Source organism: Larimichthys crocea, chromosome XIII (assembly GCF_000972845.2).
Source record: "Larimichthys crocea isolate SSNF chromosome XIII, L_crocea_2.0, whole genome shotgun sequence".
Lineage (NCBI taxonomy): Eukaryota > Metazoa > Chordata > Actinopteri > Sciaenidae > Larimichthys > Larimichthys crocea.
Genome location: NC_040023.1, coordinates 34,323,316 through 34,348,509, shown reverse-complemented (window position 1 = coordinate 34,348,509; position 25,194 = coordinate 34,323,316). Strand labels below are relative to the sequence as shown.

At 46.0% G+C, this 25,194-nt stretch overlaps 1 protein-coding gene across 8 annotated transcripts in view; it reads left to right on the top strand.

The window, feature by feature from the left end:
* Positions 1 to 25,194, top strand: part of satb1b (SATB homeobox 1b) — a 63,802-nt gene that overhangs the window by 22,015 nt on the left and 16,593 nt on the right. For 5 of the 8 annotated variants that reach the window (XM_019279113.2, XM_019279116.2, XM_019279118.2 and 2 more), the window contains 6 exons: positions 5,673 to 5,784; positions 6,868 to 6,945; positions 10,536 to 11,038; positions 13,587 to 13,799; positions 16,988 to 17,059; positions 17,597 to 17,752. In XM_019279113.2, the coding sequence (XP_019134658.1) occupies positions 5,673 to 5,784; positions 6,868 to 6,945; positions 10,536 to 11,038; positions 13,587 to 13,799; positions 16,988 to 17,059; positions 17,597 to 17,752 (1,134 nt within the window). The remainder of the gene's footprint in view (positions 1 to 5,672; positions 5,785 to 6,867; positions 6,946 to 10,535; positions 11,039 to 13,586; positions 13,800 to 16,987; positions 17,060 to 17,596; positions 17,753 to 25,194) is intronic. The other 3 variants (XM_019279117.2, XM_027286237.1, XM_019279119.2) reach the window with 1 other exon arrangement.

The following is a 25,194-nucleotide window of genomic DNA, read 5'->3' as shown; positions in this document are numbered from 1 at the left end:
CTGCTACCATACTACACAACAAAACAAACACCCCCCCTCTATCTCCATCACCTCTTTTTTTTATCCCTTTTACTTATCAAATGCCCTGAGTTTGATCGAGTGGGAAAGAGAATCGGCATAGAAAACACAAATCAATGGCTATTGTCATTTGTTTGCATGATTTTCTTTTTTTTTTTGTTTTTGTTTCTTTTGCCGCCCCCGACACACACACACACACACACACACATATATATACTTGAGACTTGTATGTAACGGCAGCCAAAAAGCAGAGGTGTTGTCAAACGTATGGTTATTGTTAGATAAACATTGGCCCAAGCCCAGAACCGCCTCGATTGTTTTTGTCCTTTTTTTTATAGTTAATTCTCAACATTTTTGCAGCATCACGCCGGAGATATGTACGTTCACGCGTTAGGTGTTATATTCTGTGTTTTCCTTTTTGTTGTCAGCTCGGAGGTTGGATAGAAAGCACCGGTGCAGATATTGTATTAACAGGCAGTGTAGTCGGTATATCAAGGAGGCAGCTCTGGAGTGAATGGAATGAAACGGCAGTATATCTCTCACAGGGGCCAATAATGTGTGTGTGTGTGTGCGAGGTGTGTGTGTGTCTGCTCCTGTGTTTGTGAAATGTATATCAACGCACAGGACGTGTACGTGAAAGTGTTATTTGTGTTTGCGTGTGTGTGTATTTAGATCCAAGCTTGTGCGTAGGTGCCTCCAGTCTGAAGCCAGCTCTCCTCCTAGGCCACCGTATGGTCACCTGGAGACCCTCATTTGAGCTGCGTGTTGTACGTGTGTGTGTGTGTGTGTGTGTGTGTGTGTGTGTGTGTATGCGGCTGCTCTCAGTGTATGTGTTTGTGTGTTTAGCCGGGCATGAGCAGTGCGCTGATGATGTAAAGAGTCCCTGGGTGGCGTTCAGGCGGAGCCCAGCCCGGTCTGGTAATCACCCTGTTTACGGTCCATATGTGAAGACGGCTCAGAAGAGAGCACACGCGAGCTCTGAGGATCTAACACACACACACACACACTTCCTCAGACACACATTTTTCTGTCTTCACCTACACACTAGTCTCGAATCAATCTGAAGATTGTTTAAGCTTTAGGATGAAAGAAAGTCCCGAAGACGTCTCGAACTGAATCTTTGTTTCTCGAGTGTATTTTCAGAGCTGGTTTTTGTCTATGTGGCGTTAAATGCTCGTACATTTGATATGAGGCAGAAAATCTTGCCAGGCTTTGAAGGTTCTTGGTCGCCTCGGTCACTGTGTGGTCTAGTTTCACCCCCCTTTTTGTGCTTTTGTACATTTCTGCTTGTTGAAATCAGAATCAGAATGAAATCGTACAGATATCACACAGAAACATGTTTTTATTGCCTTTGAGCCTTTATTTTTTAAAGCTAGACATTATTTATCGCCCTGGCTGCTCTTTTATGTCATTTAAAGAAATCCTGGCAGCTTTGCTGTGTAGTTACTTGATACCCTGATGGTCTACATGTAACATGGCTGCCATGATGGTGTTTGACATCTGTTACTCTGTGGGGTTTAATGTGGCCTGCTACACCCATAGAGGGGTTGGTTTGCTCCTCGGAAACCCAACTGGTTTAGTCGGGGGGGCTGTCCCCACATCGCCTCGATACATGGACTCTCTCTTAGTCATATCACCGGCTTGCATGAGAAAAAGGTGAGAAGCCGGGAAATCATTCAAGCCCACCCTCGGAGTTTTCCGAGTTGACCATGAGTGGGAGGAGAAAGGGGCGTCGCAGTCGGGGGGGTGAAAGAAGATGTGTGGCACTTTTTTTAGGATTAGCGTTTCCTTGATATTCTGCTGCGTAATCCCGGGGCCCCGGAAAAAGGAGAGGTTAAAAGATGAGAGGAATCACAGCAAGTGAGTGAAAGAGCATTAGCTCACCTCTGAACAGAGCTCTGAAGAGAGAAGGAGACGGAGGAGAAGGAGGAGGAGGAGGAGGAGGAGGGGGGTGGGAGAGCAAGGAGGCACGGAGGGGAGGGCGGCGGTGGCGGCGGGGGGGGGTTTTATTTTGTGAAATGCTGCTTTTGTCTGGGGCCTTGTCAAACATTTAGTTTCATTCTTTTGTAGCGGGGAGTCATGCTTTGTGTGTTTGGCCTACAAATGGCACAAGGAAACCGAGAGAGAAGAAAATGTATTCATTCATTCATGCCCATTGTCGCCCCGCCGGAGGAGCCGATCCTGACCCAGCGACACATGAAGCAACTTTAAAGATTCACAGTTCAACAGCTCGGCGAAGTGTCGCTGGAATAAAACTTCCCTTGATTCGGCTTCAATCAGCTAATCAGGCTTATTATTATTATTATTATTATTATTATTATTCTGAGGTTGCTACCAAGCTTAGCAACCCCCTTGCCCATGTTCGCATGAAACTATGGCAACAAACGAGATCCCCCCCCCGTCACCCCACCCAGCACTCTTTCCCATTGCCACCACCTCTTCTTTGCCCACCCCCTGCTCGCTCTCACTGGGCGGCTCCTGATGCACCAGCTGCTGCGTTGCGTAGCAGCAAATAGTCATCAAAATGCCATCTTCGCAGGTCTTCGCCACCTCCGCTGCCATAGGCGCAACCCGGTTGCCAGTGTACGTGCGTGCATGTGCGCGTGGATATATATATGTGTGTGTGTGTGAAGAGAGGGAGGGGTGGGTCACCCCAGTTGAGGTGGGTATGTGCCATAATTGAGCTGTGTTAGATGTTTGGCGGGAGACAAGGCACAGTGTTGCAAATGGGATACGTTTTTTTTTCCCCCAGCTGATTCAAGACATCAGGCTAAGTTGGAATGTGTGCGTGAGTGTGTGTGTGTGTGTGTGTGTGTGTGTGTGTTTAATCGCGTACGTGCATGTGCGCGTTTGTGTAGCCGCGCCGTGTGTGTTTGTCTGCAGGGGTTGTACTTTGTGTGTGTTTGCATTTGCCAGTGTGTGCACCACACTCTAACGCTGGCAGCTGGGTGCCTACAGTACCTGCTTGCTGCAACACACACACATACAAACACACACACACACACACACACACACACACACTCTCTCTCTCTCTCGCTCTCTCTCTCTCTTCCTGTCTCCCATGATGGGGAGTGGAGTAGATGTTGGGGACCGATAGTAGCCCAGTGCCACTTCCTGGTCTTGCTGATAAGCTCTCTGTGCTGCAGATGGCTATCACTTAAAGGGTCCACACACATGCTCATGCACACACACACACACACACACACGTACACACTGGTGCACACACACACACACACACACAGAGCCCATGCTACCTGTTGACAAGCCCTAGCACAGCCCTCCCGCTGGCACCGCAGTGGCAGCAGAGGCTCTGGTTATCTGCTTGATTTCACTTAGTGCGTATGCATGTGTGTGTGACAGAGCAGTGGGGAGAGCGAGAGACAGAATAGGTGTGTGTGTGTGTGTGTGTGTGTGTGTGTGTGTATTGTTTCGTTCACACACACACGCAGGGCCCCCTGTGAGAGGTAGAGTGATGTATTGAGGGAGAGGGCTGATTAATGAGGAGCGTTTATTAGAACATCTGTGTCAAAGATGGCGGAGAAAGAGGGAGCGAGAGAGATAGAGGGAAAGATGGGAAGAGAGAGAGAAAGGCACACCGTCTTCTGCAGGCCTCTTGTTTGTTGCCTGGAGCCGCCTTAGCCCAGATATACTGTAAATAAAACATGTCAGGCTGGAGGAGAGGAGTTCATTATCCCAGCGACTTAAAGGAGAAGACTTCTCACTTTGAATGTATTCTTTTCAGATAGATCTCTGGCTACTGGAGCCAGGTTTAACTGAAAATTGTCTAATAACATTCAGCATTCATTGTGATTTACACTGGCTTTTGCACATCATAAGGAATAAACAGGAATTATCATCCGGAGACCGAGAAGGTTAAGCTTGCAGTTATTCCCTAAATACTAATAACGCATGAACCCAAAGAGAAGGAGCTGCTTCATGCATAAATGTATGACCCATCAATTCTGACGTCCTAACCCTAACCTGAACTCTATTAGGGTTTTCATTGAATGATGGCTTTTCAGCACGTCCATAAAAGACTGCTTTGTTACACCATGCAAAGTCCAAACGCGGACCTCCTCGCCCTGCCCGTTTTTCATCATGACGCGCATGATGCAGCACGGCGGCGGTTGGCACAAACTCACGCCCGTCTGCAACGTGACTCTGACTCTGAATGAGAGAAAAGGCAGCTTGAATGGTTGGGGTGACAAGGTGTGACAGCAAGCTACCTGGTACAAGCAGGTATGGCGAGAGTCCACGGTGATCAGTGTTGCTGTAGCGGTCTTTTGTGGCTCAAATGTCACGAGACGGCGACACGTATTAGTGAACTCATCTTCAGCATTTAATCGCTTTTGTTTCCTCTTAGTTGAGTTTTAATACCGCCGCACCAAGACTTGGCATCTAGCTCGGTCAATGTCTTTGAGAACTCTTGGCTTTTATAAACTCTCGTGTGGTGTTATTGCCCCCGAACGTCCAATAGGAATGTTTCCACGAGACATTTCCACGTGAAGCTAAAATAACACTTAAAGCTGATTAGAAGAAGATCCCTCCCTGCTGCAGCTTGACGAAGGAAGCTCGTGTTCCTGGGTTTGTCTTTTTGTGGCGCGTTCGGACTCCGAAGTCGGGTTGTCGCATAACGGCGCAAACATCTTTAACAGAGAGGTCAGGAGGTCAGAGTTAGATCGACCTTCTCCGATGGCACAGCCGCCTTCCCTCGCTGGAGCAAGAGAACCAGAATCCTCCTGTAGCAGTTCACCGTACTCACACCGCCATGCTGTTCCGCCAGAAGGTTCCCCCCGCCATCCTCCGAGCGCATATATTATAAAGAAATGATAAAGATGGCATACCTGTAATTTGAAAACAGATGGTTTGCTTCTTTTGAATATTTATAACAATCAAAAACAATTTCTCCTGCACCAACCTCGCTATTCGCCCGGAGGCCGGCAAAGTGTTAAAACATTCATTTTAATGAAACTAGAAGAGGGGAAAAAAAAAAAAGCGCCTCTTTGTTTTTTCTGAGGCGAAGGAAGGGCGGTTGAAGTAAACGTAGAGAGGGCAAAGAGTCGACTGTAAAGGGGGGAGACGGGAGCACGCGAGCGTCGACGCGCTCGCTCCGCTTGAAGTCGTCGTCTTTAACAGATTGTGTAAATAAAGAGATGAAATATGAAAGAGGTTTATCTGTTTACGTCGCCCGACTCCACAGATGCTGATATTCAATAAGGCGCCTTTTTCTTTTCTTTTTGAAGCTATATATCTTACCTGCCGCCTGCTCTCGGTGTCAACACGCTCAGAGCTCGGCTGACCTCGTAATTCACCCACTCAAAAAAAAAAAAAAAGACGTTCAGACAAAACTCAACGGCATTTGATAAAAAAAGAACAGATAAAACCTTGTTTGTTGTTTAATTTCTTTCACCTTTTTAGAAGAGGAGATCCAAAAAATCTGTGCATGTCTGATACTTTTCAGTTGGCGTTTTTTATTTATTTATTTTTTTTAGTGCTGGGTTTTTACCGTGTCCCTATCTTTTATTTGTTTTGACAAGCTACAGCGTTACTGCATGTTTCACAAGCTTTAATATTATGTCTGTATTTGTGCACAACGAGAATCTAAAGTCTCTCTCTCGTTTCTCTCTCCCTCTCAATCAATCTCTCTCTTTCAGAGTATGATTTCCTCCATTGTGAACAGCACTTACTATGCAAATGTGTCGGCGGCGAAGTGTCAGGAATTTGGGCGCTGGTATAAACATTTCAAGAAGACAAAAGATATGATGGGTAAGCAAAACGGAGGGGCGCAAAGTATGGCGCTCACACTTTTGTCTCTTTACACACACACACACACACACATTCGCACGCATACACACCAGTCGCCGTTACAATATGTTCTCTAACCAACCGTCTCTTTGTCTCGCTGCCTTTGCGTGAAGCAGAAATGCATTTTTATCTTGTTATCTAATAATTCAAGATTGCTCCGCGCTGCTTTGCATACGAGCACGGCGTTATCTTTGATTTATCCATTATTGCTTTAACTAACACTAATACAGAAGCCAAATTGAGGCCTGTGACTTGTTTTTATTTATTTTTTTGTGTGTGTGTGTTTGCGAGAGCTTTAGTTTTCTCCACGAAACAAAAGGCAGCAATGACTTCAACCAGCCACCGCCTAGTCTGAGATTCAATTAGATTTTCTTATCAACCCTCTAACAACGCATGCTTTATATTATCTCACAAAAAAATCCCCTTTGACCCACCAGGAAATGAGGTTACAGGATACTTGTAGCACTTGCAGATGGAATTCCTGTATATTTTTATGTCTTTGATTAAGCAGGATGCCAGTGTCAACATAAGGCAGTATAATGTGGAGATATTAGCTTTAACAATCTGTTGAACAATCTTTTTTCTTTCTGCTACTGCATCGCGGTGATGACAGACCAGATATTATATCAAAATGTTTTCACAGGCTCCATGCAAATAGCATGTTGTGATCATATCTTATCTGATGTTTTTTTTTTTCAGTGGCAACATATGCTGGGAACATTATTTACTTCAGACCTGCTGTACTTGTGTATTCTCTTGCATACTCCTACACGTTTTCTGTCATAATTGTTTTTCTATCTGGTTTTAAAAACTGCCGCAGCTGCCAGTATGGCCTCAGTGATGCTGGTGTTTTTAAATGTCATATTTCTGCATAGCCGGAGTGGGAAGAGAAGTACCGTGGAAAAGCCGTAACCCCTGTGTTTCTTTCCCCACAACTCTTTCCAACACAACAATCGTATGCTGTGTGTGTGTGTGTGACTGTGTTTGTGTGTGTGTGTGTGTGTGTGCATGTGCGTGCCCTGCCCTGCCCATCCCACTGTGTAGGCATGCGCCAACCCTCCCAGCTGGAGGGCTACCTGGGGACGTGTGTCCTCCGCGAGAGCCCGCGTGCCAATGCACTAGGTATGTCGCAACATGGGCACACACACACACACACATACACACACACACACACACACAAACTCACTTTGAAGGACACTGTATCGTATCAGACGTATCAGAACCGTGGCCACGACTCCTACATGCCCAACACATTGACCCAACCGTAAACCTAAAAGGTGTTTTTGCTTTGACCGTAAAATTTTAGTGCCTTATTTGTTTGCAGCGTTATTTTTAACCACCTGCGTGAACAGATCTTGATAGATGTGGCTCAAAAACACAGAAACGCTGACTTATTTTAACTTGTGAGGAGTTACATTCCTTCTTCAAAACCTAACCTTACTGCTTAACGTTAACCTAAAGATGTAAGGGAGCTTTGACCGTAAACTTTAGTGCCTTATTTGTTTGGATTGCTATTTTTTACCACCTGTGTGAACAGATCTTGATAGATGTGTCTCAAAAACACACAAACACTGACTTATTTTAACTTGTGAGGAGTCACATTTCTTCTTTAAATCCTAACCTTACTGCCTAACCTAAAGATGTAAGGTTTTTGGAAAAAAAGAAACAAGCTTTGACCGTAAACTTTAGTGCCTTACTTCGCATGGACCAGTTTTTTTTACCACCTGTGTGAACAGTTTTTAAGAAAAGTGGCTCAAAAACACACAAACACTGACTTATTTTAACTTGTGAGGAGTTACCTTCCTCCTTGAAACCTAACCTTACCGCTTAACATTAACGTTAACCTAAATATGTAAGGTTTTTGGAAAAAAACGAGCTTTGACCGTTTTTTTCTCACTATTTTTACCACCTGTGTGAACAGTTTTTAAGAAAAGTGGCTCAAAAACACACAAACACTGATTTATTTTAACTTGTGAGGAGCTACATTCCTTCCCTAAAACCCAACCTTACTGCTTCATGTGAAATGACTGTCTTGCCTAAACTGAATTCTCAATTAAAATCTTAATCTTAATCTGTAAATCAAATAGCAGTAAAGTCTAATTAAAATGGGGTGGAAAAAAGACTTATTCACTTAATGAGCTCATACTTTTGGAATCTGGAGCCAGCCGTTCCTTCGTTCTTCTCATCTCAACCTGTAAAAAGTGGCCTTCAAAATGTTATTTCCATTTGAACTCAAAGCTGCTAAAGTGCGTGTTTTGAAGTGTTTTTGTCGTGAGCATCAAGTCCTGATAAGGGGGAAAAAAAATGTGCCAATGAAGACAGAAGCAGCGATAACATCTTAAGATGTGCTTACACACTCCCATACAAACTCAAGCACTCACGTGTCATGTCAGCCAAACCTCAGAGGCAAAACCTTGGCACACAAGCTCTAAGGTGCCCACACCACACGCCAGTGGCAACTTTCCCCAACCTCAATATTCATGATGGGCCCTGCCGTCTGCCGTACATGGCTGCAAATGGTGAAATGCCAAGTTTGAAGGCTGAGGGAGAGAAGGGGGGGGGGAAAAGAAAAGAAAGAGTGGCACGGCGGTCATCCCTTTGTGCTTTTGGCAGTGGTGTCAAATGTGACTCTGCATTTACTTCGCCACTCTGCATTTTGCAAGCCTGAAGTCAAGGGGAATAAGTACCTGGTCGCAGGTACTGGCACGCTACTCCGCCGCACTGGCAGCTGAAGTGGTGATACCGGCCTCAAGCGAGCGGCGCGTCTCTTCTTTTGACGTGGCAACGCTAGTGTAGGGAAGCCAACACACGAGAGACAGTTGGGTCACTTTGTATGTCTCTCTCTCTCTCCCTCTCTCACAAACACACACATGGACTCCCTCCCTCCCTCCCTCAGCCCACATCCCATTCCCATTGTGTGTTTAATCCGGGGCCCTTTTGTGGCAGGATTCCACACGAGGACTCCCGCTTCTGTGGCAGCCTTTTTCTCCCAGGGCCTGCCATGCTCTTCTGTCACCCCTTCTCTTTTCAATTTGCATGGAAATGCCTCCGTGTGCCTGTGTGTTTGTGTGTCGTGAGCATGCCCCCCAGCAGTCTGTGCAAAGCGAGCATATGCACACACACACACATATTCACATATGAGTGAATAGACACGCCATACCATCAGAGCCAGGGAATGCCAGGGATTACGGGAAGAGATGTGATTATTACCAAGATTTTTTTTTTTTTTTTTTTAGTTTTTTGTGTTTTATTTTCCTCCCCGCATCATTTGTTTTCGACAAACGCTCAATAGACCCGTCTTGGCCGGGTGTTTTGTGCTTGCTGACAGTTAAGAAACACGCAGCTCAAACACACGATTATTGTGGGTATTTTTGGAAAACATCCATGCACTTAATCTTTCATCTGCTAAAAAATTCTTGCTTGTTGAAGACGAAGATGAAGAAGAAGAAGACCCCCCTCCTCCCTTCGCTGCCTCCCCTCTTCACCATAACAGCAATTTACTCTTTTCACAATCGAACACGGCGCTCTCTGTGGGATGTGGAGGCCGCAGCACACTTCTAAAGGTGTTAATGTTGCCATCCGTATGAATTCTTAAACGCTGCCCCCTCACTCACTCGCTCGCTCGCTCAAAAAAAAAAAAGCCTCAGCATATGTGGATTCCTTAAAGAGAGGCGGAAACCTGAAAACATTTCAGCCGCTCCAAACGCTCATTCACTTCGCTGTGGGTAGCACTTTGAATGTTAAATCATTGTTTTCATCCTCTAAGCACATCATTTAAACCTGTCTTAAAATATTCCCTAGCAGCCATTATGGACTTAAAGATTCCCAAAGCAAAAGAGATGCCGCGAAAGAAAAGGAAAAAAAAAAAAATCTCCAAATGATGGCACAAGTGAAGTCTGTCTTTCTACACTCAGACAAGGCCCGTTTCTCAGGTTACGTACGCGCTGTATCCTCCGGTGTGCTTCTTCTGTCTTAGTTCATCGCTCCCTACATTTTATATTTAGACCATCCTCCCCTAAAAATGTCACATTGGCTAGCTTGTGTTCCTTATTTTAGAATTAAGGATGTAAAGAGAGAATCAAATTTATCAGCATTGCTTCTCCCTTCTTCGTGGGCACTCACACAAACACATATTAATCCCTGTACCTACACACACACACACACACACACACTCACACACACTCCACTGTCTCTCTCTCTCTATTTTTTTTTTCACATGATGAGGCCGCAGACTTTCTGAACTTAATTTCGAAGGCATGGCTTGTGGAAGATACAGGTCAAACACAATGAAGCTCTTTTATCTCCATTTCTATCTCACTTTTTTTTTTTTTTTTTTTTTAACCAACCAGTCGTCGGCTGATCAGCTGTTTCATATCCAATCAGGGTGGAAGAGGCCTGCAGAGGGTTCTGGTTAGAGGAGCAGACACGGAGCTCCTGTGTCTTTAGTAGTTGGGGTTTGTTTGCCGGCTGCAGATCTTTCCTACTCATAGTTCATGAACGTAAACAGGAATGTTAGCCGACAGATGAAGATTCTCTAAAGTTTGACCCGAAGCAGAGCAGATCTGTTTCATTTCTCCTGATTACAGATTCTGGCTCTGCTGATGTTAAACTAACGTTTGCCTTCTCCTCCTGTGTTTTCTTTAAACTAATAATCCCCTCTGCCTTCCACCTTCTCTCTCTCTCTCTGCTCGTCTTTCTCCCTCCTCCACCAGAGATGGATGGCCTGTCTGACCTCTCTCCACCTGGCTCTAACCACAACCACAACCACAACCACCTGGGTTTCTCCCAGCAGCAGCAGCCCATCCCCGGCAGCACAGCAGAGCAGACTCCCTCCTCGCCGGTTCCCCCGCTGTCTCACGCTCCGCCGCCGCACGGCGGACAGACGGGAGGCCGACAGCCCCAGCTTCCCGGTCTGCACCACCCGGGCCTGGTGTCCACGCCCATCAGCCCCCAGCTGGTCAACCAGCAGCTCGTGATGGCACAGATCCTCAACCAGCAGTACGCAGTGAACCGGCTGCTGGCACAGCAGTCCCTGTCGCAGCAGTACCTCAACCACCCACCTGTCAGCCGCAACTCCCACAACAAGCCCATGGAGCCACAGGTGGCATCAAACACGGAGGTGTCCTCTGAGATTTACCAGTGGGTGAGGGACGAGCTGAAGCGGGCCGGCATCTCGCAGGCCGTCTTCGCCCGCGTGGCCTTCAACAGAACCCAGGTGAGGAGGGAAGACAGATGGGCTGGAATAACAGGGACGTCTCTAACTTTAAAACAACAACACAAACGTTCAATCATTGTCAGCGCTGAAATTATTGGCAGTGCTTAAAGTTAGTACCTAACAGCGAAGCCTCATCCCTCATCCTGCTACTTTTGGTAATGAGGCGCTGATTTGGCTGCAGGCTGAATATTCTCAGATTTAACCAAATTAAATAATAATCCAGGTTCGTCATGAACTTTAATCAGTCAGACTGAAGATCAGCAGTGCCATGATCAATACGGATAAATGGACATTGAAATTTTATAATCCAGTTTTTGCTGCATCTTTCTTTTTTTTCTGTACAATTTCATTTATGTCTTTAATTTTAGGCCCCGGTCTGACTCATATTCACAAAGTAATGAAATGTTTTAGTGTACAAACAGTTCCCATAAAAGGGACACTTGAAATTCCTGGAAAACAGCTCATCTCTGGTGGTAACATTAAGAAGCAGCACTAAAGTCACAGGGTGTGAGTTAAGAGTAAAGTTTTTAATAAAAAAAACAGCTTTTGAAATCAAAGCTCAAAAAACCCGATTCGCGACTCGACGCCGACATCCCGTTTGAAAAGGAGATCCGCGAGTCCTCTCCACTAAGACGTGCTAAAGAAGAGTTTATGTCTCATTCATAATTCTCACTCTTCAGTAATCTAGCACCTCTACTGTACTTCAAGACAGCTGGCAGGCTGCCCAATGCGAAAGACCCGGGCTCGGTCATGGCGTGCGTTCTCTCCCTGCCAAAATATGTGGTTTCACTTCATGGTCGAGACACACACACACACACAGAAGATAATGTCTTAAGACATACACTCAGTATTAGATAAGGGGTGGAGGGGGGTGGAAGGAGGTGACAGCAAACCTCATTATGACTCCATTCGCTTTTGAAGTCGCTGTGTATGAAAGAGGAAAAAAAAAAAGACAGAAACCGATAAGGACCTATTAGAATTAGGACGTACAACAACACCCCCACCCGCTTCACCCCACCCAAAAAATAAATGTGTGTGTGCGTGTTGTGTCGTATGAGTCAGACAGTGGTGTTTTTGTGCAGATTGGCAAGCTTCCACACAAACAAACCAGTCTTATCTGTGGCTGATATGAGGAATTAGCCCAATGCGCCGTTGGAGAGTTTGCCTTTGGAGGATTATTTATTAGGCGTGTTTTTTTGTTTTCCACAAGTCTGTGTTAATAAAAGAAGGGAGGGCGGTGGAGGAGGGGGGGATGTCGAGCAGTGACATGAAGAGGTTTGCTGTCGATGCAGGAGGTGGATCAGAGGAGGAACTGAGGCTTTTTTTTTTTTTCTGTGTGTGGAGGAAGCTGATTGACCGAGGAGATAGACAGACAGCTGATGACGAAGAATGATAAACGCGCACGCTCTGAAGAATGCAGACACCGACGCACAAACATAAACGAGACATGCCGCTGATCCATACACGTGTACATTAAGCGCACGGTGCCACTTTGGTTGTAAAAAGCGTCGCCCCGCGCCAGATTTCATTCGAGTATCTGTTCGCGCTTGTCTAAATACCGCAGACATACCTTTTTTTAAACATGCTTGTATACATCTTAATAGTCAGATAAATGACACCGAGCACATATTTGCAGCTCCGCTCTCTCTCTCTCTCCCTCGAGAGGACTTGTGCGCGCGCCAGAGAAATAAATAAAAATAAAAGCGTGAGCATGTTTTTTTTTTTTTCTTTCCCCATCACCTTGTTTTATTACCAAATCACACCTATTGATGGTGAGAGAAGCGGGAGCGATGGTTTGCACAGTGTGTGGCCAAGAGCTGATGAAAAGGCCCAATCACACGTCTCTGATAATGGAGTCATCGCCGTCTCATAATGATGGAATTGAGCGCTATTGAAAAGTAAACAGAGGATACGCTGATTGCCCGCCCGTACAAGACTTTCATATTTCAGCGCGAGTGGCTGGCGCCTCTTATCCGAAGCGACACGCAGCTCGAAGAATGTGTCCAAGATCTTGCAAAAAAAAAAGAAATACCCACGACAGAAGCGTTTCGGGTTCAAAGGCCACGCCGAAGCTCGAGTTAAGTAGTTTCGTCTGCGTCGATGAAAACGTGACAGAATCCTGTTTCCTCTTTACTCGGAGACAAAAGCGCTGCAGAGAGAGTCTAGAGGATTTGGAGGAGGACGTGAGGATGTGAAGTTTAGTTTGATGATGATGGAAGGTAGAGAGTGACTGCTGACTGTGGAGAAAGCTGATGATGATCAGGGGGCACGCCTGGAAAGCCTGTGACCCCACCTGCCTCTCCTGAAACGCTGTCTGTATGGTTAAACACTGCAGGTAGAATTATTTTACAGTTTAAGTGAGTCACATCTCCACTGTCATTACAGCTTCCATTTACACTCATGGCTCTCCTTTAATGTCTAATTTAAGAATCCTCTGATGTGATTATTCCCTTCTGACCTCCAAAACCCAACCGCTCTGCTCTCTTTCCCTTTTTTCTGTCCGCTCCCCGTCCGCTTCCTCCGTCTTTCTTGCTGCCGCGTCACGCAGGGTTTGCTGTCCGAGATCCTACGCAAGGAGGAGGACCCCAAAACGGCGTCCCAGTCGCTGCTGGTCAACCTGCGCGCCATGCAGAACTTCCTGCAGCTGCCGGAGGCCGAGCGCGATCGCATCTACCAGGAGGAGAGGGAGCGCAGCCTGACGGCGGCGTCGGCGATGGGGGCCGCTCCGCTCATCAGCACTCCACCCAGCAGACCTGTACAGGTAACAGGTTTGATTCTGTCGTGCTGGAATAAATCTGAGTACCAGAAGAGGTTTGTTCGCAGTAGCATTAGGATTTAAATCTAAGGGCTAAAGGCAGATTTATACTCCTCCATCAAGGTGGTGCAGCCTCCAACACGGCGTCTGATTTATGCTTTGACCGATCAATTGTTATAGCACCACCGCAGCACTGGTTGAACGTGTTATGCATTGTAACCCAGCGTTAAGCATCTATTATGCAGCGAAGAAGTGGAAATGCTTTTCTAGATCACTCAATACAAATTTGTGTGAAAAAGGAAAAAGATCAGCGTTTGTTCAGTTTTCTTCATTATCGACTCTGCTGCTGCCGCGTCGGCGACGGAAACGTGGTGAAAACTCAAAGCAGCCCCAGACGACCGATCGCAGTCTCACTTCCTTTCTGAAGGATGCACATCAGATGTGGTTGGACCTTTTTTTATGTACCCAACAAACCCAAAGTCTAGGAAACAGGAATCCTCTGAGGTTAACTCGCCAACTGACTTAACTAAACCACGTCTACTGCACGACTTTGTCACCCACCTGAACCGTCGCGAGGCATTGGCGAGTCTCGCCAAAGATTTTACTGTCGGCTCCACCCGTGGTGGGTTAATGAGATGATTCCTCCCTTCAGAGCAGCTTTCTGCACCCAGACAGAATAATGTGAGAAGTGCAGCCCATAGTTCAAGTGTGCACTCGTGCATCGTATTAATACATTCATGTGAAAGGTTATTGTTGGTTTTGCGTTGTCAGGGTTGAGAACAGGTTGGTGTGTTTTTAAGAAGCTGTTTGTCTTTGTGGTGGTGTCATGGACTGAATCCAGACATGTGTAACAAACCTGGTGACATCCAGCAGTTCAAAGAGGTTTAACATGTCATCCCTTACTCAGTTTGTTGGAGTGTAACAAGTGTCTGCTCCGTGACGCACTTTGTTTACATGTGACGACAGCAAGCATGCATTACAAGCGCCACCCGCGACGCTGCTGTTTTTCCAACACGCCTCACATTCCCCTCCGATGTATCAGGCTACAACCTGTCTGGAAAACACACGGAATAAATAAAAGCCCCATTTATTCTGTCGACACGCACGGCGGAGAACATACTTTACATTCGCCCTGCATGCAAATGAGTCGTTGTTGTTTTTTTTTTCTCTCTCTTCCCCCTCCACATCATCCCCCGCCCTCGCCGCCAGCAGGTGAGAACGGCTGCACAAATGATGGATAATTTTTTGTGCTAATTTTGACCTTTTGCCGTGCATTAGGCAGCATTAACAGCCCTCCCATTTTCAAAATAAAGCTCGCTCAGTGATGACAAGCTCCTGCGAAAGATCAAACATCGCTTAGTCAGTCCACCCCGTTTCTCTAAAAATCGCTGCAACTTTCTACCCCCTCGCCTGCAAATCGGTGTCCCTCATTTGGAAAGATATGTCGCAACTTTCTACCACTTAAGTCCATTTGAAGCGCGGTCAGCTGCATCTAGGAGATGAGGAGGGGGCGGACAAAGGCCTCTTCTGTCCTGTCCTCGGTGAAGATTCTGCTTTTTATTGAGGTGAGGCGGGAAAGAGAAAGACACAAGCGCCGGCCCACCCATCTCCAAAATGGAGCCTCTCACCGCCCACCTTCCCCCCTGAAAACTGCTCAGCGTGATGGCAGTGGCCGTCTTCTTTTTTAGAAAGCTGAAAAGAATGAGTGGCTTTCTGAATCAGCGGTGCTGAACTTTTTAGCGGAGCCACTTCGCAGTTCACGGCTCATCTTTACAATTGGAGGCTGCGTCAGTGTAGATTCAGAGTTAAGAGACTTTCTGCACATTTTGTTCGGCTTAATCGGCCCGCTGTGAATGTTTTTATTAGGCTAACATCCCAGAAGCAGGGAGGGATTTGGAGTTTTTCTTAGATTTTCCAATAATCACATCAAGCGAATTAGAATGAATGTACCGTGGGCCTTTTAGCACGTCTGAGACCGAGCGAACGGAGCTGTAGAGATAACGTAACAGAACAGAGTAAGATTTGCAAGCAGAGCAATAAACACAATGACTGGCGTACAATCCGTAAATATTTCAAACATGACCTAAAACCCAAAGCCTCTGCTTTGTGGTTTTTATTTTCACATCACTCACAAGACTGTTGGCACATCAAGAGAATATCTTAAGGCGTAATATGCTTCACCTGTATGACTTCAACGCGTTGACATTTATCATGTAGACCTGTTCCTACACCGGGCGACAAACACTGGGTGTGTGTGTGTGCACACTCATACACCTGGCCATCTGCCAGCCCCCCCCTCTCCTATGGAGCAGTGCGGTGTGAATTCAGGCACATAAATCAGCCAGGGTGGCAATTGAGCCAGAGACAGAGGAGGGTTTTTATTGGCCTCATAAAAACAGATGCAGAGGTATGTTTCTCACTCTCATGCGTGTGTGTGTGTGTGTGTGTGTGTGCTGATGGGTCGGCTCGACTCGACTCAACTCAGCTCACACCCCCTCACCGCCAAAAAAGCCAGTTAGTGCACGTCCCGGCCTTAACAATTAGCCTGACATGGTAACCTACCGCTCAGACTGACGAGCCCACGTCGAGCTGCTGCGAGGATGAAAGGCCCAGAAACGCTCCGACATTCCAGCTTCGCCGCAGATTTCAGTATTATGTGATTGTTTTTAACACATAAAGGAGCTCGTATTAGGCGTCTAGACCAATATTGAGTATATATGTTTTTTTTTTTGTATCATGAGTTAGTGGCTGTTGGTGTTATTATGGTTTATTTGAATACCATGCACTTGTACTCATACCCAGCCCTGTGGATGTCTCCTTTTCAAAAGGCGCTCGTATGGAATGATTCATATGCTAATGGTTCTTGGGTAATGCTTTTATTAGGATACTTGTTACCTTGTCAAAGGATTTTTGTCAAGATGCAACAAGCCGCTGAATGAAGATGATTTGATTTCACTTGACTTGCATTTATTTTTTAATCACCGGCTTGACATAAGAATAATAACATTTCGCACAACACATCTAAGTGTTTTAAAGCAGTGTAACGCCAGAGCCGTGTGTGGGTGTAATCTACACCCCTCTGTGTCTGTGTCTGTGTGTGTGTGTGTGTGTGTGTCTTTAGCCAGATTACCTTTTGCTTTTTTCCTCATGTGAGCCTGAACAAGTACTGTTGTGTTGTGTTCCCGACACTGCAGCCTCGGAGGGAAGACTGTAACAGCGTAAGGCCCGAGGACTGGAATCCCCGAATCCCTGTGGGCATTTCCCCTGTGAGCAAATAACTCCACCCACCTCACCTCTACACCTCCACCACCACCAACACCACCACCAATCTGAATGCACACATTCTCATAGACAATACACACACACCGGAGCTTATCGTCTCCCAATGTGTTTGTGAATTAATAGGAGAGACGTGGATTTATTTAATTTATTGTTCAAGTGCACGGCTCATATTTGATGTATAGTTAGATTTCTAAACATATTTATGGAATAAAAACAACAACACTTTTTTTTTACAGTATTACAAAGCTATAGATTTTAATTACATCCGATGTTTATAACTCGATCTGGGTCAAATAGAGCTCCTGTTTGTGTGTGAAAGTCTGAAAAATACAGATAAATATTGTTTCTCTCTTACAAAACATGTACAGATACATCTATATATTTAGTATAACAACTGCCACATGTGATTCTAAAATTAAATCCGACAAATACAAAGCAGACTTCAACATTTGAGTTTTTAACGTGCATTATTTTGCATTAGATTTTCATAATTTCCTCCTTTTTAAAAAACAAACAAACAGGTGAAACCGTCGCCTCTGCCCAGCGAGTGGAACGGCAAAACGGAGAGCTGCATCCTCAACATCAACTCCACCATCTACGACGAGATCCAGCAGGAGATGAAGAGGGCCAAAGTTTCCCAGGCGCTGTTTGCAAAGGTGGCTGCCTCCAAGAGCCAGGTACTGAAACACACACTCAATAATTAAAAAAGAAAAAAAGATGGAGAAAGGTTTGCTTTGTTGTTGGGTGATGGTTAGAAGCATCCCGGTTATTGTCTTCCTCCAGAAAATGTTTGACCCGTTTGGTTCAAGCTTCGCTTACAAAATTCCAAGAGCTCTGTTTTGTTTTTCCTTAATTCACTATCCTGAATCCAGTCTGTGAAAATCTTTTTTGTGCACATGGATTTGACTTTTCTACTGTTGTTAAAAAGCATCGTTTCATTTCGATCTTACCTTGTAAAGCAGTGTTACAGCTGGGTTATAAATCCAAAGAATAAAGACGCTTCAGCTTTGAGAGAGTCTTATCGATGTCCAGATGAGTCTTTGACCTGAGGAGCACGTGGTGCACTTGAACTCTTGATATATACACACACACACATCAGTCTGCACAGAGAACATTAAAAAGAAATCAGGTATTTAAAAGTGAATGCACATGCCACGATGCAGTTAAAGGCATAGAGGTAGAAATCCACGCAGCCTTCGCTGCATCGCTGCAATGATTTATGACATAATGACACATGTCCTCTTTATTGTGGGTTTGGAGTTTAGCAGTCGACACTGTTTCAACACCAAACAAACCTGTTTATATTAGCTCGGCTCGCTAAGACGATGGGGCCCCTGTTATCTTCTCCCAGAGAGCGCGGCGCTCACACAATGCAAGCCCTGTGTGTGTGTGTGTGTGTGTTGGAAACACAGCCGCCACTTTAACTCTTTATTAAAAGTAATTTAAAAAAACCGTAGCACTAAGGAGTTATTATTAAAGGGTTTTTCGTGTGTCTGTCGGAGGCAGAGTTGGGAAGATTTCCACAATTGGTGCTTGATGACGAAGATGGAGGGCGAGAAATAGATCACCAAGGGCGGAATAATCTGGAAATATCTGCAAAGGCTTTATTTTTTTCTTGCTGATTAGGATGATTATACCCCCAGATAGCTTTGTTTTACCAAATTGCAGTTTGATGCACAAACCACTGTTTTTGTTAAGGAGTTCAAAGACTCCTTTGGTAGGATGGAGAAAGAGAGAAAGGGGGGGAGAGAGAGCGAGGCGGCCGCAGCATTAACTCGCACATGCCTCTCTCTTCTCAAATGAAGGTTTGTCTGGGAACAGGTTTCCACCCTGCCTTCTCCACCTCGCTCCCATCTTTCTGTCTTTGCCCCCTCTACCTCTCTCGTTTTCCCCCCACCCCGATTTCTGCCTCTCTTTCACGTTCCATTCATGGCAGGCGAGTGTGAATGTGAATTGAGCAGCAGATAAGAAGTGTGCTAATTATGCCTGTGAAAGGGGGCCTGGGAGAGCACTTATCTCTGGCTCCATCTCGTAATGGGCGCTCCCCGGGCAGCTGGTCTCCCCCCTTACTACCCAGCCGGCATTGCCACAGCTACCGGCGACGCCAGGCCAGGCCTGCTCCTCCCCATCAGGACCCTTGAACCCTGAAAATCAGACAAGCGGCACCCCGGCTTTCAGTCGCCGTTTCCACGCAGATCTTCTAAAAAAAAATAATAATCCAGCTTGAGATTTCAGTTTTGTAGTTTCATGCTACGGCTGAACTATTCTTTAGCTTTTAACTTCCCAGAATTCACACACGAGTCCAACAATGTGGGTGGAAATGTTTCCTTCGATGTTGTGTCTCGTGTCCTTTCCATACATACAATAGAAGGACGAGGACTCCCATGGTATATTTTGTGGCAGCGGTAGAGCTGCAACAATCACCTATTATTGGCTGTAGTGTTAATAAATCAGTCAGAATATATGTTATATGTTGTCGGTTTTTGGACTGTTGGTCACACAAAACCAGCTACTTGAATATGTTTTTGGACTGTTGGTCACACAAAACCAGCTACTTGAATATGTCACAATTTTCTGACATTTTATGGACAAACATCGATTTCCTCTGTTCACTCGATTAACTACTCTCCCTAAAATGTCACACAGCTTCTGGTTTTAAGGCATCTGATGCTGGAGGTCACAAAAAAAAAAAAACATTTCCAGAAAATGAAATCACTGCTCAGGTCAGCTAAAGAAAAGTCACTGTTGAAACTAAAGAAATGACGAGTGATCAGAGAAGCTTTGTTGGAACTAGAATTGTTTTGCTCGCTGTCGACTATGTCAGTGTTCGTTGGTGTCTCATAGTGCTGGGCGGATTGATCCAAATATCGATAGTATCGATACCAAGTCGGTATCGGTATCAGATCGATACTAGCCTGGTGAGATCGATTCTTTCTGCTCTTGTTTGCAATGCTTCGGCAAAGAGGAAACAGCCAACACAGACTAACTAAAGGCTTCGGGGGTTGTTAAGTTGTTCACATATTATTTATATTTTCACCAGTTGTTGTTTTTGTTGTTGAGAATTTTAATTTAATTTTTGTATTCTAGTTTCTCAACAGAAACTTGTTTGTTTTCATTTGTTTACTGGTTTTGTCGAGTACTTTTTATTTAAGATTTTTCTGAAAAAAGTGATAAAAAGCATTTCTATTTATTATAATATAATCCAAATAACTTAATAATATAATATATATATAATATATATATTATAATATATATATATATATATATATATATATATATATATACTATATATAACTAATTCTGTCCTGGGTTTTAAACATTTAATAATAAAAAAAGGAAAACATCACAAAAAAACAATTGAGATTTAACAATTCAATGACGCATCCGCCTTATTTATCGGTATCGGTATCGGCGATACTGGCCCGTATTACTTGGTAGCGGATCGATACCAAAATATGCAGTATCGCACACCACTAGTGTCTCAGTCATGAAGAATGGTAAAATGTATATTTAGACAACACGCTGTGAACGACAGCTCAAGTCCAGAGAGGCTTTTGCAGCCTTGCAGGGAGAAAATAACCACTACCCAAAGCCTTGGGTTACAGAGCACCATGCCAAGCAAAGACTGCTGGTACTGGAGGTTGGGAGCACAGTGTGGATGTGGTTGGTGATGAGGATTGGAGGATGGGCTGGACTGGCAGGATGCCCATATGGGGTCCAGGGAAATAATCATGGGGGGAGGGTGGAGGAAAAGGGCCTCATCGCCAAAGCTGGCACCGTCCCCCTTCAGCTCGGCGTGCAGTTTCAACCTCTGCCTCTTCAGTTCACTTAGGATTTCCCAGCATGCTACGCAAGCACAGGATCAGGTGACCGGGATCCGTTGGTATCAGTCGGGTAGATGTATTTTTAGGGGGGGGGGGGGGGGGGGGGTACTTGTGCAGCATGGTGGCGGGTCTTTAGTGTATTTAGACTTTGTGTGAAGTGAGAATGGACGAGGAGAGTGATGGAGATCTGAAGACAGTCTTAGGTGTGTGTGGGTTTATGTGCAGGCGCATTTGAATGTGTATGTTTGGTGTGTGTTTAGTGTGTGTGTGTGTGTGGTGTGTGTGTGTGTTTGAGGTGGGGGGGGTTCTGGAACGCAGCCACCTGTCCCTCTTAGGGCTCGTAAACCACACAGGCCTCAGCCACCCCTTTAACTGCCCCTCCTCTCTCACATATTTCAATGTTGCATTTCAATCACTCTTTTACTGCAACATATTCAGCGTAGTAAACTATAGAGCAGTGAATCTAACCCAAGCCGTATTACTTTATCAGATTAATGGTCGCCATTCCACTTAAAGTCTGGGCATACTTTTTTTTTTTCTTGTGTAAGTAATCCTGCAGCCTATTCTGATTTATTAGGACAGATATTACATTTATTCTTGATAAAATCACAACATTATTCATGATCCATTCCTCGATGATTCAAACTGATCGAACGCTCCGTCTCCATCTAGCTTCGGGAGATTTCAGACTTGGAGAAAACATCTGCGTGCCGCTGGTTCGAATCCAGCACACGCCGATGCCAGAAGTGTGGCTGGCATCCGCCAAAACGTCCCATTTCATTTTTTTCGCCTGCAGAGGCGCAAGCTAGGATCTGGATAGCCGAGTTGATGTCAACATTATAACTGGCTCAGTAGAACCAGAGTGCATCGAGCAAGCGGCTCCGGCGCTTTGTTTTCATTCACGTAACAGTGGGAGGGGGGCTAGAAGGCGGCAATGTTCAGCTGAGCGATGGGAGTGGAGCGGGCTTGGGGGGCCGTTCCTTTGACACGACTTGTGTCTGAACATCCTCGACGCTTCCTGAGAGGAAGGCACAACGGATGGAATCAGAGTCCCTGCTGTCATAAAACAAGCACCTGGGAGCCCCTCGCACCGCGGGGGCTCAAAGCCCTCCGACTCCCTCAGTGACCACAAGACTACAGACGCAGTGAACGCCACAACCAACAACCAACACCGCCCTCTCTCCCCCATCGTCTGCTCTCTCTCAAATCGCTCATTCTCCCCTGGAAGAGGCTACGCTAATTAGCCAGGCTCTAATGAGACAGATGGCACTGATCTGGTCCGCCGCTGCGCCACCGGGGGGGCCCGGCAAGGGGGGAGGCGGTGGTGGTGGTGGTGGTGGTGAGTAGGGGAGAGAGGGGAGAGCAAGAGAGGGGGGGATGACGAGGGGGAGGGAGGTTGGTGTATGCCATCTGTCACCCTGCACCCGCCTGGCACGCGGTCCTGGAGTGGAGGGGTGTGTGTGTGGTGGGGGGGGCGATGTGTTGCAAAGGGAGAGGGAGAGAGGAGGAAGGGGGTGGGGGTTGTTGGTCTGGAGAGGTGGGGGGGAGTGGGTGGGAGGTGGGTGGAGGCAGGTTGGGGACACTGATACGAGGAGGAAGGGAGGGTGACACGATAACTGGAACGACTTCCTCCACGTTTGAAAATGACTCATTTCCTGTGAGGGGCGGAATCTGCTTAGTGGTCGTACGTGTTTTACGGAGGGGGCCTGGCTTTAATCTCAGATGGTGGCACTGACCCACCGACCAGAACGGACCAATGACCACACACACACACACACACACACACACACACACCAACCAACTTCTATCCACTGTTGCTCCTCCGATGTGCTGCTTAACAAGAGGGGCAGATGGCTGACCTTTTCGATGTTCTGTTTCTAGATTGTGGCCGTTCAGAGGTTCGCCTGTTACCGAGAAGCCACTCGGGGTCAGCGCGTCAGAAGTCATGTTTTGCATGATGAGTTCCAGTACAAATGGCATTAAAATGGCATCCAAGGACAGAAAAAAAATCGACACAGCGGAAGACGTTATCGGATACTTTTAATATCAGGAACCGCTCGCGGGTGTGTGGTATGTGCTGGAGCGGCGCGGTGAGATTTTGCAAAGTTGTACTTTGTGCGTCAGGATGTTTTTTTTTGTGTTGTTTGCGGATTCACTGTCCTCCACACCTCGCTCTCCCTCAAATTAGGCAATCAGAGCGAGCATATCGAACCCCAGGGGATCTAAAAGGGCCGTGACTGTTTTATTAATTGATTTATTTATTTATCTCCCGGCCTGCTTGGTTTAGTAGTTGCCATGGGAAACAAGGCTAGGCCAGATCCTCTCTATTATTAAAGACACAATTTCTTGAACTGGAGACCCAGCTGTCTGAATAATAATTTAGCGAATGAATTATCTTGCAAACGGTAAGTCTTCCCCTCCCTCTGAAATGAGCCTTTCTCTTATTGTTTAATGGACAGTGGAATTCCCACCAGCCTGTTTTTTCTCTCTGCACGCCTGTTCGTCGAACCCTCCTCCTCCTTCCTCCTCCTCCTCCTCCTCCTCCTCTGCTAGCAGGAGCCCGGGGTGTCTCACTGAGCATGCCTAGAGCACTTTGTGTCTCTCCTGCCATCTCTCTCACTTACGCCTTACATGCCACCTCTCACCCATCTGTCTCCCAATTGCACACCCACTCCCTCCTCCTCGCCCCTCCTACCCTGCAGTCCAAACGAGGAATCTACCCCGACTGTCTCCAAATTGTCATCACCTCCGATGCATTATTACATGTTTGCTCTCACATCAAGCCCTAACCAGTCGCTCCTACCAGCCTGACTAGTCCTTACCCTCTGCTAGCCTGTTAGTGAATACTACACTCGTCCCAGTGACAAGGCACTTGTTCTGTAAGCTCTTTCTCTTGCTACAAATGTTTACCAGCTAACCCTCTCCCACTGTCTCCACTTCTCCTGACAGACCACACAGGGCTTGTTCTGAGGCCCATTCTCGCTAATCTACGGCAGGCAAATACGCCGGGAAAAGCGCTTAATGATCCCCTAATACCTCAAGTCAATACCAACTGTATTATTAGACCGGGGAAAATATTCCATTAGGGTGCCCCCCCGTGGGAGTCCCCCCTGTGCGCGCTGATGTCACGCGCTGCGCGCCCCCTACGCTTGTATTTAATTTTATTTACACACTCAGGAATGCCAAGGTCGCACCTGCCAGCCCGGAGCCGCCCGACTCGGCCCGCCTAATCAGATCTGTCATAATTATCATCTGCATGCTTCTGACACACGCCGGGAAATATTTCAATTTAACTACAGCCACTAGTCGGCAGATGCAGTCTGGAGAGAGAGAGAGAGTGTGTGTGCATACAGAATGTGTGTGTGGTGACTGAGTGAGAGGGAATTGCATGGGGAGATATTAGGACCTATCCAAGTACTCATGCTGGTGCTTGTGTGCACTTGGTTTTGGTAGCATTATTGCTCTCTCTCTCTCTCTCTTCCGTCTTTCACAATCTCCTCTCTGTGTCCTTATCCTTTGCCTCTAAGGGAGACTGACTTTCATCCTCATCACTCTGTCTACACTCTGTTTTTACAATACGCCGCACAAACGAGCCGCAAGAGGACATAGAAGTGCCTTTTCAGCCACGTACAGAGAGACACTTTTTGTGTGTGTGTGGTTTACTTTGTGCCAACTTGTGTAAATATTCCATTTTTAAGTTGAAGATGAATTTCCAAGCCGAACGAGACACCAAAGCCACAGCGCCGAGTAACAACTGCACACGAAGACTTCCACTCCAACACTTTTTAAGGGATGGCATTTTTGTTCAGTTCATTAGTACTGCAGCAAACTTGTAGGCCAATTAAGAATACTTATTTAGCGACAAGACAATTTGCAGTTTTCTGCTATTTCAATCCTTAATTCAATAAGATCAGTCATGATTTATCAGCTTAATTATGCTTTGATATTAGCAATTAAACCCAAGCTTTGAATTAAATCTCAATCAAGCTCTTATAATTGATGGAATTAGACTGCATGTAGGTGCTTTCTGTGTTTGCCGCCGCCGCTGTTTATCTCCAGTTCATCTTCGGCGTGTTTGTTGTCTTCTGCGCATTCATCCTCCATCTGCCTCTGCAGTATTGAACCGAAAAGATTATAAACAAGAGGTAAATTTGTGGTGGGAGAACAGTGTTTGAACATTCAGTGTGTGCTGTGCAGACAGCGCCGGTACCCAAATATCAGCCCACCACCAGGCTAAACTAGATTATGGTGCAATTTCAACAATACTAATATTTGATACAAAGAGGCACATGTAC